The 15693-nt window shown below is 36.6% G+C and overlaps 1 protein-coding gene across 3 annotated transcripts in view; it reads right to left on the bottom strand.

Moving 5' to 3' along the window:
* LOC111861705 (lysophospholipid acyltransferase 5) overlaps window positions 1-15693 on the bottom strand; it is a 55440-nt gene that overhangs the window by 27337 nt on the left and 12410 nt on the right. For all 3 annotated transcript variants that reach the window (XR_002842295.2, XM_033750431.1, XM_023846484.2), the window contains exons 6-8: window positions 10937-11074; window positions 7909-8162; window positions 756-903 (exon numbers count right to left, since the gene is read on the bottom strand). Coding sequence is in view for 2 of the 3 variants with exons in the window: in XM_033750431.1 (XP_033606322.1) it covers window positions 756-903; window positions 7909-8162; window positions 10937-11074 (540 nt within the window). In the remaining variant the exon portion in view is untranslated. The remainder of the gene's footprint in view (window positions 1-755; window positions 904-7908; window positions 8163-10936; window positions 11075-15693) is intronic.

Raw genomic sequence — 15693 nt, 5'->3', positions numbered from 1 at the left:
CATTCACAGGCAAATCACATGCATCTCAGATCGTATGTTGTACAACATTTTTATTTATTTTTAAACAAGGAATCATACTATGGAGAGCCCACACATGATTTTTTTTTTCATCCTGTATTTTTTAATCAGAAATGTTTCAAAAAAAGTCACAGATCTTAATGGGATCTATATTTTGTCATCAAGCATCACAGTCCAGTGAACAGCAAGCTAGCTTCCTTCTACATCCTTTCCAGTTCACTAAACACAGTATCATTCAATAATCTAAGATGCTAGAAAATGTTGAAAGTGTTCTTAACAAACTACAAATAAATGAGGGACACTTTGTTACACGTTATTTTGCACAATTAACCATTTCTGAGCAAATGAACAGCTTGACTAGACCATCACATCAAATGTAAGTAAGTTCTACATTCAGCTGATAACCAAGATCAAATCTGACAGACAAGGTTTTGTGTAAACCATCCAATATCAAACTTCATTCTATCTACAGAGAATGCAAGAAATATTAAGCTACATTCAAGTAGCAAAAGAGACACTGCATAAAGGTCTGGTTCAATGTTCATCTTTAAAACAAGATGCTTCAGAACATGAGCAGCAACAATAAATTGTACAGTCAGTACAGAATCTGTATCTTATGACAGATACCTGCTACTGAAATTTCAACAGATGTGACCTTGAGAACATCAGAATGATGAAGACTTCAATTAGTACCCATTACTCCAGATAAAATTGAAATCCAGAACGCTTATACTCACATCTTTCTCGAGTTTCATTATAACAAACTCAAGTAAGAAGCACATGTAGTACCCGGAATGCAGGCCATGCCAAACTGCAAGGAATATAAGTGCTGCTGCCTGCGATATATAGCGATTTCCCAGGAACTTCAGGCGTTTGTATATATACCTGTAAAAAGAACAGTGTAGACTGTAACGGCGACAAGTTTATACTTTGTTGAATTATAATATGAGGGAGAGCCAGTAAATAAGTCACGAATGGATATAAAATGTAAAACATGTGATATTCGAACCAGGAAAAAACGTTTATTTCTTGACATATCCTCTACCAACATCGATACACTTGTCTCATCGCTTTAACAGTGCAATGAAACCAGTAGCATAAATGTCTTCTGACTCTTGTCTCAGCCACTTACGCACCTCGGTTTCAGCCTCTTTGTCAGCAGCAAAATGTCTGCCAGCCAGGTGTGAACAGCTTTATGCAAACCAACACTTCCCACCATAAACACAAAATATTTATTTATAAAAATCCTTTGCACTGATTCCTTCTGTCGATAAAGAACACACAATAGAATGCTGCTCTTTAGTAGCATACTCCTTAAGCATGGTCGCCATTTTGACTACTGAAACCAGCCTCTGAACGTCTGCTACCTAGACTCTCATGAAGCTGGTCTGTCCTGCTACCTAGTGACACACACAGAAAACCTATGAAGTTCATTACAGCTGTTTTACTTCCATTTGTGACATATTTACTGATTCTCCTTCATACAACACAAAGACCAGAATTAAGCACAAAAGACCACTGTAGGTCGCGGTGCAAGGGCCGAGAAGGCCCACCCGTTATACAAGACCAGAATTAATTTTTCAAGACATCATGTTAATGTTATCAGTTCTCAAAGGAAGTATCTTGTGTTGCTGTACCATGGCAGTGCTTTACCGTTCATAATTTGGGGATGGGAGGAAAAAATTTTGGACTGTTATCATAACTTCCTCTGACATTAATTTTAACCACACAACACTGAAGCCTTCTCAGGAAGCCAGCTGTATCAACATGGAATTGGTGTTGGACATTTTGGAGACTGTCTCTGTCTCTATCAATGAGCGGTGTTGTCCTGAGGGTTGTGTATGCAAGATATATTTATACACAGTGTTGCTGTGTGTCCCAGGCCAGATTGTGTGGTGACTAGAAGGCAAAGTCAGGTGGCCAGTGATGTCCTGTCCCAGCATGGAGAGTGTAAGGAGCAGCTGGTCAGTCATCAGAATTCATGATATTTATCACGAATTTTAATGACAAATCAACTGTTCCATACTTGGTCCACGCCGGGAGAGGACATCAATGACCATCTGACCACCATTCCCCCATGCAGTGGGGGGCTGGGACAGGCAACAGCTTTGTGTGTAAATACAGAAAGCAAACACATGACTCCTGTGCTGAAACTGTCATTAAATCCAATCTCTAATCCAAAATGGTAAAAATAAAAAGTCTATGCATTTAAATAAAATACATATAAATTACACAAAACACGTGTATGTGTACACAAAGATTTATTCTGTTTTTAATGACATGCTACACAGAAAAATATTCTTAATTTTGAATGTTAAATTTTATTTATAATTTAATCACACCTTCTTATCAGAATTAATGTTGAATAGGATCCCTATTTTCTTGGTTTACAGCGTGAATCCACCTTTTCCCTTGGTCAGATGTTATCAAGTGACAGGAGGTCACATATTTTCATTTCTCTATTCATTAGGTTCAGGAATTCAAATAGTTCGCTCTGGTTTCTGTACATTAACTGTTATTTAAGCTCATTCCAAGCATGGTGATCTAATAGATTTAAATCTGGAGAATTTAGTAAAAATTTTGTGGACCTAACAAATTCAACTATAGAATCATTTAACATTTCTGAAAAGTATGTATATGAGTATAAAAATGATGAATTTTAAAATTTAAAATGGAAAATATTGTGATGTGGATGGCGTAGTGGGAGGTAGGGGTCACGTGAACTCTGTGATCTTGCGAGTGACATCACATACTCCCACTCTGTCCATCAGTGTGCAATGCTCGGTAGACACCCCTTTCCCTGCGGTGACGTAACACGGGACGCCGCAGTTGCTACGTAGCCGTAAACAACTCCTGGCAGCGCTGCCCAGCAATGCCTTTGTAAACACGGTGGGGAGTTCGTGCAACAACTGTTCCTAGGCAGTCGGTAAACACGATGTCACACAACAGTGCTGCCTATTACGTAACTGTTTTCTGTGTTGTCCACAACAAGGCTAAATAAGGAGAAGCGAAGACTATTCAAGAGTTAGTTATGAGTTAGTCGGAAGTGAGCAGTTAGAAGTGAGTTAGAAGTGATCAGCAGCCGCCGAAGACAGTTGAAATGTAGACGTCGCCAGAGACAGTTGAATTGGAGCGGTCGCCGAGTTCAGTTGTAGTGGAAAGAAGAATATTGGAACGTGTGATTAGAAGTGATAGTGTGAGAAGCAGATGCTTGGCTCACAAGAGAAGTAATTGGGAGTGTGTGACACAGTGACACTGGAATAGCTCCTGTATCGTACTGTGAATACGTGTGGACTACTGAGGACAGTGTGAAGAGATTTGTGTGTAGGGTTTGTAAAGTGTGTAAACCTGTAACATTGTTATAATTAATTGTAGCCAAGACTTGCAGGTTGTTAAATAAAGAAATTAACAATCTGAACGGCGTCTTTAGTGGCAAAACACGTTACAATATGTTTACGTGTAATGAATCAACTAAAGTGAATTATACACATACTTAAGTATGTTCTGCACAACTTGCACAAGTTTCATTTGACTCCAAAGAGCCATTCACTTTTGCTATTTTCTCACACGTCACTTTTTGCCCCACCCAATGTGTTTATGTATATACTGGTGTTTATAATTCAAATTATGAAATGAACTATGTAAGATTTGAGGTTTTCACGGTGGTGACTATGAAGAAAGCAGTCTTCTTGGATGTGGCACCATGTAGATGTGGTTTTAACCGACGTTTCGGAGGAACGTATCGCCTCAATCTTCAGGGTAGGAGGAAAAAATAAGCAGTCTGCTTGTACCGATTCTCACAGTCTCTCTGCTTGCGGATTTCTTATTTTTTCCTTCTACCCTGAAGATGGAGGCGATACGTTCCTCCAAAACGTTGGTTAACACCACATCTACATGATGCCACATCCCAGAAGACTGCTTTCTTCATGAAATGAACTGTTTGGCAAACCATTTTTGTATACTGGTGACTCATACTGTCAAGTGCAAGGGTTTTGCACTTCACTTATAAGACAAGTTCTGGATCTGATTATTTGATTTACTGCACTGTATACATTCACAACTAGGGACTATGGGTAATACAGCACCATTGCTATTCTACACGCTTCACAATGCATCACTGCACACATACTAGGGTTCTCAGTCTTCACTAGTCATATCCAGGCAATGGATTTATAACTGCCACACCATAAATTCAAATAACATTAAGTCTTATTTGCACTGCCTGATTTCTTTCTTGCAATTTCTTCTTAATTATTTTGACTGCCATCTTCAGAATTTGACCCAATTCTCAATAACTAACTCTCTCAACTTCTGACAACTAACTCTATACTGCTGAACACTTCTTTATGACCATTTTGCACAGACCATACAGAAAACACAGCTTCTGCTGTTAAGGAGGTCTGTTTAGCAATCCGTTGCCTAGTCCTACGGTTGCGTGAGCTGATGCCTAGCAATGGGTATACAATTCACAATATAAACTTGAAACTGTATTCACAATTTAAATGCAAAGGTCCCTTTAATATATGAACACAACAGTTGGTGAATGCAAATTTAAAAATCAGTAGTTAATATTTCAAGACAGAATAACAAGGGCTACAACAGAGGGTAGGATATGAAATTTATAGATACAGTATTTATAGTATAAGAAAACTAGAAACTTATGTTCATTACCATAGTTAGTTTGGTGAAAGCAGATGTGGATGAAGAAATGAAATGTTTGTTCATACCAATAACATTACAAGTAAACTTGTTTCACTGGATACCAACTGTCCTTAAAATGATGGGTTCTTTTCTCTGGCGTCCAACTTCCATATGCTTTTATGTTAAAGTATTGTGAAATGTAGACCCACTGCTGAAACACGCAACAGTATAACAGCCACTGCTAGGGAAGAGCTCTGTGGACATGTTTTCCTGGCAGTGAGAGAACACACAATAATGGAAGAAACGTTTTCTGTGCGGTCCATGCTGAGACTATATAATGGGGACTAGTAGTCTGGTGGAGTCAGTTCAGAGTTGCAGTTGTGAGAAGTGAGAAGCGTGGTTGTTTAGGACGGGATCAGTTTGCAAACCCAGAGGAAGTACAATGTCTGCTGCTGCAAGCCACTACCAACCAAAGGCTAGTGAAGTCTGAGAAGACTTCATATGTGCTGTAGTGTTACAGTAACCTTTGGAATGTGTAACTCAGTGAGACTGTCATAGTTATTTGTAATTATGAGTTGTTTAAGAATTCAATAAATTCGATAACAAATCCAAACCCTGTCTATCAACATTCCATCAAATGACAACTGATATCAGAAGTGGGACTGGATTGAGTGATCAACTGGACTGAATTACTAGGCTGAAGACCACAGTAGATTGTTATATGGGCATACTACAGAGATGGAGCAAATGATGGCAGGTCTGCTAGCTTAGGATGGTCACTGTCAAAATTAAAAGGATAGTCAAGAAGCATAAAGATCGGCTTCACCACCACAGCAACGTGGAAGCGATGCAGCTTCTTGACAACGAGAGGACAGTGAGAAGGCTCAAGAGACTCAAGCCATCTGTAAGTGTAAGTGCGCGTTAGTGAGAATACTGAGATGCAGACTCAAGTCGCTTGAACTAGTGTATTAAGAATATGTTCAAGACACCAGATTCCAGGACATACCGGTGGGCATAGTGTTAGACGTTTAGTTATAGTAGTAATAGTTTAAGTCAGAAGAGAAATGATCATTAGTCTTGGACTAACTGCACTGTTAAGACACACACACACAAAAAAAAGTCTGCTAGCTGAAATGAAGGCTGAAAGTAGAACCAACCAAGATAAGATGAACATCAATCTAAAGAACATGAGAGCCAACCAAGAAGAAATGCTGCCCAAAATGGAAGCCAAACAAGGAAGGATGAAAGCAATGATATAGGCCAATAATGCGAAGCTTGAGGTCCTTTGAGAAAATATGTGGCTAGGGGTCAGTTTGGGAACCCAGAGTATGAGGAACGTCCACAGCTGAAGCCACTACCAAGCAACGGCTAGTAAATACTGAGATTTTGTCTGCTGTAGTTACACTGATCTTTGGAGCATGTAACTCAGTGAGACTGTTGTAGTTATTTGCAGTTACATGTATAAGTGACCAATAAATCCAGTTACCAGTCCAAACCTCATCTCTAGTCACACCACGTGACAGTATGTTTGTACTGGATAACAAGTAATGGAAAAACCTGAATTTATCTGTAAATATAGTAGACATAATGTCCCTGTGCTTAAGCACCATGTCATGGAGGTAAAACACATGATTTCTGGGTAGTGTAATTTTTTTACACTTGTGGCGATGAATTTGCTGACATTTTCTATATGTGACTTGAGGTAATTACACATACTAATGCAATTTCTGGCCTACCCCATAATGTATTATTAGTGACTGTCTTTTGCACAATTTCAAAGAACTGCATTGCATTCACTTTCACATACAAAAATTTCAGAATATCAGTGATTAACATATTTCAAATACTGCACAAGTATATCTTTGAATTAATTTGTGAATTCTTGTAGCAGATTGACAACCCATCCATTTGTGAACTTACATGATCCTAAATGGAAACTACATTTCTGAAACTTCTGAAACATGGACTTTTTTCTAGTCAGAAATTCTCCCAAATGGGTGATATCAGAGGTGAACATACCTGCAGTGGGACGAATGTTGTCCTGAAGAGTTTCAGGTTTATAATTTTTTTATTCAATTAGAATAGTAGATGAGTGAACTTCATTTTTATGTCCTAAAGTATCAAAATCCATGACGCTGCATCAAAGAAATCTGATAAAAGAATGGAAAAAGATTTATTCTGTAATCTCCTATTACACCAAAGATGGAGGCAGGAGCTATTTTACTGTACAGTACACAGATGACCAATACACCATGTCCACAAACGAGCTGTAAAGTGTACTGATGTTGATGGTGGAATTTTAAAAAATGTATTATACTAGGTTAACTGTACCAACCGTGTCACTCAAAAAATAAACACCGGCTATTTAAAACAGTATGTACTATCTATCTCTTTCATATCAACATTTTTGGAACTGTAGGCAAAACAGTTCTTGGAAACTGTTCGGAATAGGGCACATATACATATACACATTTTTTTGCTTACAATGGCCGATACTATGACCTCCCAGAATATTGACCTTTCCTTCTGGGACACCCTGTGCAATAACCTGTTATTTTCATAATCAACTTGCCACACCTCTCCCACCAACAAGATATACAATGAAACCCCTATTTAAGATTTTTTAGAGACAGCTGACTTGAACATTAAACTGTGGAAAATCTTAAATGGAGGAAATTTAACACTGACATTAGTTCAGGATCACTGAAACTGAAGATTACATGAAGGAAACCCTTAAAGTATGATCATCAAACAGGTGTTCCACTTTAGTGAATAATACAAAAATAGTAACTAAACATACAAACATGATAATACATCCAAGTCGAAGCTATTCCAGAAAAATAAGATCCAGTGAGCTGACAACTGTGGAGCACTGGGTAATTTCCCTCATTTATATAAAACACTACTTCTGTCTTGGGATATGACTGTTAACTCAAAAGTCTTATGTCCTGATTCTTTCCAATGCTATATCCAAATTTCTTTGTGCACCTATAGTAAGCAAGCATGAAGAAACAGCCTCCAGTGCAGGACAGATGAACTAATGAAATAATGTAAGAAGTTATATGTCATATAATATCTGCATATAGTTGTAGATCAACATTAGAGAAACATGCAGGTATTAATCAAAATAGCAAAAGCACTCTATATCAGTGTCTGTTACAAATTTTGCTCTTCATGCAAACCTGAAGTTTCTCATTTTTCAGACTCCTACCATTCCTACTGCTGTAACATTAAAATAGGTTTACTGACTGCGCCACCCAGTGGTTGGTATTGATGTTGAATGAAGCGATGTAATGCCCAAATTTGGAGGCTCCCTCGAAGACTCGAAGTTTAACATTGGCACAACCATCCCACTGATGTTTGCCTGACGAGTCTTTGCCATTGTACGTCAGACCCGCTATGATGCACACACCCTCTGAGATAAGCCAGCATGAAATATACTTGTATAATGTGATCTTGCCCCAGATACCAAGTGTTAAACACTGCTTCCAAAATGGTAGCTCCTGTAACCAAACAAACACATAAGACAAAAAATTACACATGCACCAGTTAGCAAAATTTACAATTATCATAAACAGAGTAAAACAATATTGCCCTAAAAATTTGCAGTACTTTTCAACACACTGAAATTTCTGTTCAATTAAGACATTCATCTGTGAATAAAAAGTAAGTCAGAAGGTAAATTTGAATAAAATGTTTGTATGTGAATAATGAATATCTTAAAACTGGAATTCATTTCTTATACCATATATATATTCAGAGAGAGTGGTCTCAAACATTCTTAGAAAGCTGACAGTTGCTTAGCTAGCAAAGAAATTCCTTGCTTTTTATAGAATCTAAAGTTTCAATATTATGGTCATAAGAGTCTGCCACAGTGTCCTATCATTAGTCAGTTCCACACTCTCATGTTCTATTCCTTCTTGATCAATTTTAAAATTACCCAGGCCAATAAGGTTTTCTGACTAAAACTTTGTATCCTTAATTTCCTAGATGCACCACATGTCCAAAAGACATCCTTCATTTGGTCATCCTAATTCAATTCAATTCAATTTATTTCAAATTCAAAAATAGATCCAGATACAGGCTGGGAAACGACCATTGGATATAGAATACCTAATATTTGGTATACAGTATAAATTATGACATTCCTCATTATGCAATTTCCTTGGTCTTCCAATTCCTATCCCTTACCGCAAAATACAGTACCACAACACCCCCACTCAAATTTCCTAACTAGCATTAGACACGAAGTTTCATATTCCGACAAAACGAAAAAAGTAAAGTTACAGTTTTGCATATTTCAGTCTTTAGAAAGGAGATAAGCAGATAAAAGATCCTGAACTCAGTGGTAGTAAATATTCTTCAAATTTAATCTGCTTGTAACATCTTCATGAATGTAATCTTGACTTCTTACTGTCATTCCCAACCATCTGAACTTTCCCATATTTTAGAAAGAATTTATTAGCAGTCAGTTGCCTTTATATTATAACTCTGTCTTGCATACATGAGCATACTCTTGGGTTTCTCTATTTCCTAATGTCCAGTACAGAGTTTCCATATTTTTCTTCTCAGTAACTGTCACTTAAACCAATAAATTAATACTGCCAGCATAATCAACAGCTGACATGTTCCATTCAAGTCCAGTTTCTTTCAACTTTCACAGACTTTTTGAATGGAGTATTCTAAAGCAAAACTGAAAAACAAAGACAAGAAAGCATCTTCCTGCTTCAGATCGTTCTGAGCAGGAAATGTATCGGATAACGTTTGGACCTTAATATAGGTTTCAATAAACAAATTTTAATTTGTCTATCTAGGTTATCTTGCAAGAAATTATTTTATAGTATGTCAATCAAATATATTAGTTTCTTAAACAACGTTGTTTTAAATTTTAGTTCATGAATGAATACAACAAAAAAACTGTCTGTAATTAGGGATAAAAAATCTATTTCCATACAAAGCTGTGTTACAACACCTGCTATCATCCCTAATAATGTTACACAGTATTATTTAAGCATCCACCACAACTTTCACCATGAGAGAGTCTTCCTTGAGCAGTTTACAGTTGGTATGTTGCTATGGAACCTTACAAAAGCCCAGTTGACACACATTATCAAAGTTAAAATATGCAAAAATATAATCATTCAAACAAAAATTACTTTGGCAAAATTCAGTATAATTTTGTTCTTAACTCTTTCTTTGGCCTAGGTGTGAAATCATGCCAACTGGAGAGCAGTACCCAGGTCTTAGCATGACATCATCCATAGAACAGTACTGGTAATGGTGTGGAAGCTGAGCATGATGTGACCATGATGCCAGGCATGCATGCACCTCTCTTACTACCTTCAATGTTTGGGAAACAAAATGGCTGACAATGAGGACACAGGTCATCACTGAATGACTCAGAAATTCCCTTACGGTAAAGGAAAAGCTATCCCTGTTACAGGCCATGGAGGCCCATATGGTTGTGTGAAAAGACTCCCACATTTTCTAGACAATCAGCTCACAAATGGCAGTGAAACTGTCAGCCTTATGCAACAGCTGACCTTTACCCCCAGGAAGATTACCGGCACTCGTTTCTGTTACAGGCTGAGCCAACTCCAGGGCCAGAAGAATTAGGTCAATTGAAAAATCCAATGATCTCATTGGTAATCGAACCCACGGCCTTCAGGCTTGTAGCACAGTGCCTCAACCAACTACACCACCTCATGCCCTCTTCCCTTAGGGTGACATGCCCATAAAAATGGTGTAAGCAGTGCAGTCACTCAGTCATCAGCTGTCAGTTTTTTAGTTCTTAGTTCAGTGCAGAACAATATAAAGTAGTCAAGTGCAGTTGGATGCAGTGCAGCTTACTCAAGTAAAGTGAGTAACTGCAGTATTGTGATCAGTGGTGATGTTGCAAAGTATGATTAACTGATTTCAAGAGTATTAAGCAGTTATCAGTGAAAGATTTTTCAATTTCCACACAAAATTGTTGAGAGGATACCATGATGACAGGTTATGTGTTAAAGGCCAGTGGACTCCTATAACTCAAGTACCATGTTGCTTCCACTCCCACTAGTGTACTGCATTGGAACTGCATGAAAAGGATTCAATGAGTCATGTTGTTCCCTTTGCTGAAATGCCAGGTGAGATATGCACTGGAACGTGTATGACATCTTTGAGAAAAGTAGTTTAGCAAGAAAAATAAAGAGAAAGTTCTATGGTAAATTTCAGAATGTGATTAGGAAATTGGTTTATATATAAGCACACTAACTACAAGATCTAATGTGAAATTTACCTGAAACTCATTACCCAATAAGTAACAATCTGGAAAGAATGATGTTCCAATTTGATACAGGCCAAGGTACACAAAACCTAGACCTCCACGCTTCAGTCCTGGCACCAAACAATCTGGCAGCTCTTTAGTCTGGAGAGTCTGAAAAGAAAATAACCATTACTTCAGAACAAAAAGTTAACATGGCTATAGAGTAAACTACATTACTTCTTCTATGTAGCAATCCGAAGCAATACGGTGAGAAACCGGTTCATGTTGTGTCTCATTGTTCTAAATCCTGATGAAGAGAAACTACACAGTTTGTAAGCCTGGATCATGGCACTGATTAGTTTTATTACATGCTCCATGGGGTTAACTTCATAATGTAAGATCTAATTTAATATATGGTGAACAAATTACACTGTATACATTTTATTCATAAATCATGTTATTTCTGGGGAAAAATATACTAAATACAATCACAAATATTGAAAAGGGAAAAAATGACAGTTACTTATCAGTGCTCACCAAGGATGTTGCAATTATTTAACTAAGCAAAGTACCTCACTAGTTAGTGAAATGGGTATAACAGAATGGCAGATTTCATTCCTATTTTCAGATATTATTCTCAGCATGAAGATTCTAGCTCACACCTCAATGCAAAGACAAATCTGATCAACTGACCGCCTCCTCTCGCTCAATACTTGTTATAATGAATATAAATTACTTTTTTTTAAATTCCATACATCCTTTTCAGGTCACGCATGCCATAGGATATAGAACAGGTCAAAATACATAAAAACAATGAACCCATCAACATGCAATACAGTCACAATACAAAATTTGTATATAAAATATGATCAAATTTATGCAGATATATGATTATCGCTGTCACCACCATAAATCAATACAAAACACCATATTCATAATATAGAAGTTCGATGCAATTATTTTGATCACATAACTACAAATACTTAATTTAACAGTCCAAATATAGTATATTTCATCAGGATTTAAATATTAGAATATTACAATACCATACTACCATAAAATTTATACCCTTAAATGTCGAGCGACTAGTCAGTGGGTAATACATCATGTGTAAAATCAACCTAACAAACAATTCAAGAGAATATCTGGATTACAAACCTTTGTCTTCTTTATATCGAAAGTATTCATTTATAGAGTAAAAATAATGATGACATAAAAACCCCTTTAATGTAAATTTAAAGCTTTTCTCATCATTGACCAAAATCTTTATTGATCGTGGAAGATGACTGAACACTTAATACCTGTTATATACGCTCCTTTATTAAATTTTGAAGTATTCACACTAGGTACATGTAAATTACCTTGGGATCTAGTTGTATATTCATGAATCTCATTATTAAAGTTAAATAAATGTTTATTATTAATTATATATAAAAGTAGTAGGTATATATACTGAAAATATAACGTCATAATTTCCAAGTTCTTGAAAATATCCCTGCAAGAATCTCTAGGTTTAGTGTTCGTTACGATTCTAATAATTTTCTTTTGCAAGATAAACACTTTCCTGGCATGTGAGGAGCCACCCCAGAAGATTATACCATAACTCATGATGGAGTGTACATAAGCAAAGTAGATTGGCCTTAACGCTGCAAATGACACAATATGGTTTATATTTCACAATGCATAGCACACAGAGGATGTGATCTACTGATCACTAGGTCAATATGCTGTTTCCAAGACAATAAAAAGTAAAAAAGGTAAAGCTATCCCTGTAACAGGCCATGAAGGCCCATAGGGTTGTGAGACTTTGAGGGTCCCAAATTATCTAGACAATTGGCTCAAAGATGCAGTAAGGTTGCCAGCCTTACGTGCTGGCCGCGCTTTACTCACCAGGAAAATTATTTATTTAATTCCTGCACTCATTTCTGTTAGAGGCTGAGTGAACCCCAGGGCCATAGTGCGGCCGGAAGGATTAGGTCAATTGAAAAAATCCAATGACCTTCTGACTTGTAGCATAGTGCCTTAACCACTACGCTACCGCGTGCCCCATTTCCAAGATAATACATCATCAATAATGAAACCAAAGAACTTAGTCTCTGTTACGCTGGAGATACTTTCCTGATCATAATTCATTTGTGTCACTGTGTTACAATTTATGGACCAAAACTCTAAATATTGAGTTTTATTGAAATTTAAAGTAAGTAAATTAACATTAAACCAAGTGTTTATATCTTTCAAAGTTTATTTAAGATTTGTTTCAAAGTTTACATTATTAGTATCGGTAATTATAATATTGGTGTCATCAGCATATAGAACCATGTTATTATCCTTATTTATTATTTTAGGTAAATCATTTATATAAAATAAAAAATGCATGGGGCTGAGAATCGAGCCCTGTGGGACTCCACATTTAACTATTTCCCACTTAGATGTATTGTTACTATCAATTATATGACCCAAAACAACTCTCTGATGTCTACCAGTTACATAAGATTTAATTAGTGTTTTAAATATACCTTCTATTCCATAGAATTCCAGTTTATCCAACAAAATTTTGTGATTTACACAACAGCGTGATAGTATGTGGGAGAGTTCCCACAACTATATCTACTTAATAAAAAAAGTTCTCTCTTTTTGTTACATGAGATTCTTATCCCATTAGTGAACCATTTATTATGGTTTTTGTTTTGTCTCTAATTGGCTTTTTTGGGAAGGAAGCATAAAAACATCTTAAATGTGTATTGAGAAAATTATTAAACTTAACATTATTATTATTGAATATATTATCCCAAAGTTCCAAGCTTAACAGATATTGAAATTCTGCTATAGTGTTGTTATTAATATTTCCAGTATACGTAGTCTCGGGTGTCATGTTTGGTACAGGGGCATTATTAAGTATTATAAGCTGGGCACTGTGATCTGACAATCCATTTATACATGATTTTATGGTATAACTTCTTCTATTATCAATAAATATATTGTCAATTAAGGTAGCAGAGTTATTAACAATTCTTGTAGGAAAGCATACACTACCTATTAGGTTATATGTGTTTAACATGTCATCTAATTGGGGTTTTTTGCTACTAGTTTCCATATACACTCAACTCTCGATTATCCGGGATAATGGTGGGGATGGAAATCACGATTAATCGAAAACCAGGTTAAGACAAATTTTATTAAAAGTAGTACTGTAATACTGTACCTTCATAATACTATAGGCCTACCTGTATTTAAATTTATTCAACCTCATTTTTATGTCATCTCATGGCCTATTTAATACTTTTTTTACATTACACTGAAGTATGAATTAGTTATTTTAATCACAGTGTTCAACAACCTCCAACACTTTTTACGAATATTCACACTTAACACTTAAAAAATTTAATATTGTCGTTTGCTTTTTCGCAGCATTTTCCTTTTTACGGATATCCGTACAAAGCCTATGTAATATTAGCTTGTCATTTAATAAACTCTTCTCTTCACTCTCAAGATAGACCAGTAAGGATTCCAAATGATTAAGAGCAGCTTCATGTGATACTTTCTTACTCGCAGCACTGTCCACCTCTTCCTCATTCTCACGTCCTTCCCACTCTTCTGACTGCAACCCCACTTAACTTACGATTTCGTCACTGCTTAACATTTTGAAGCCCGGCTCACATGAGTTACTGTTGAATACTTAACACAACACACGTCCTTTTACACCCTGACATTTTGCTAACGCACTTGAAGATCGATAAAAAGAGACTAATTGGGGCGGTGTATCTGTCCTTGAAACTTTCCACAAATCCTTGCACTCTTTCACCCCTGCCCTAGAACACTGTGTTAGTATAACGGGACCAAAAAATGCTGAGCTCAGTTCACACTAGTGCGAAAATAGTGTTACAAGTCACCATGTGAAACAAAAGTGAATGAATATTAAACAACATATAAGCCTCAAAAAAGCACCGGTTAAGCCGCAAACCAGTTAATCTGCCCCCAGATAATCGAGAGTTGAGTGTAATTAATAGTAATATCACCACATATTATAAATTCCAAATTATGTCTGTAGAAGGAATTAAGTATAACGTCTAGTTTATTAAGAAAATAATCAGAATTACCTGATGGAGCTCTGTATATGCTGAATATAATTATCTTATCGTTATTTATTTTTATTTCAATAGTATGTGAACAGCATGTAGATGCAACTGGAAATATATCTTCTGTTATCACGGCCCATGTGGCCATTATCACTGCCACTGTCATCACCACCGTCATGACCATTACTACCACTTACCAGCAAAATTTTGTCACTATATAGATTATTACACAAAAAAAGAAAAATTACATAACACCGTGTAAGATTTGAAGCTTTCACGGCAGTGACTATGAAGAAAGCAGTCTTCTGGGGTTTGGCACCGTGCACACGTGGTGTTAACCGATGTTCCTCCAAAACGTCGGTTAACACCACATATACACGGTGCCAAATCCCAGAAGACTGCTTTCTACTTAACACCGGTTGATAAAAAAAAATGGAAAACCAAGCAGGTTAGTCTCATGGTATCACTACAGACTTGTATTAAACACGTGATGGGTTCAAACCTTGGCAGAAACACTGGTTATCCTGACCAAGGTTTCATTGAAGTTTTTCTCAGTCCCTTCAGGCAAATGCTGGGATAGTACTTCATTATGCCACATGTGCTTCCTTCCAAATCCTATCCAATTCACCACTTATCAATCATCATACTTTTCCATACTACATAGTCTAGACAGTGCTAGCATTAAAAAAAAAAAAAAACACCTGTATAAAATAT

The sequence above is a fragment of the Cryptotermes secundus genome, unplaced genomic scaffold (assembly GCF_002891405.2).
Source record: "Cryptotermes secundus unplaced genomic scaffold, Csec_1.0 scaffold235, whole genome shotgun sequence".
Classification (NCBI taxonomy): domain Eukaryota; kingdom Metazoa; phylum Arthropoda; class Insecta; order Blattodea; family Kalotermitidae; genus Cryptotermes; species Cryptotermes secundus.
This window is presented reverse-complemented; position numbering and strand designations above follow the sequence as displayed.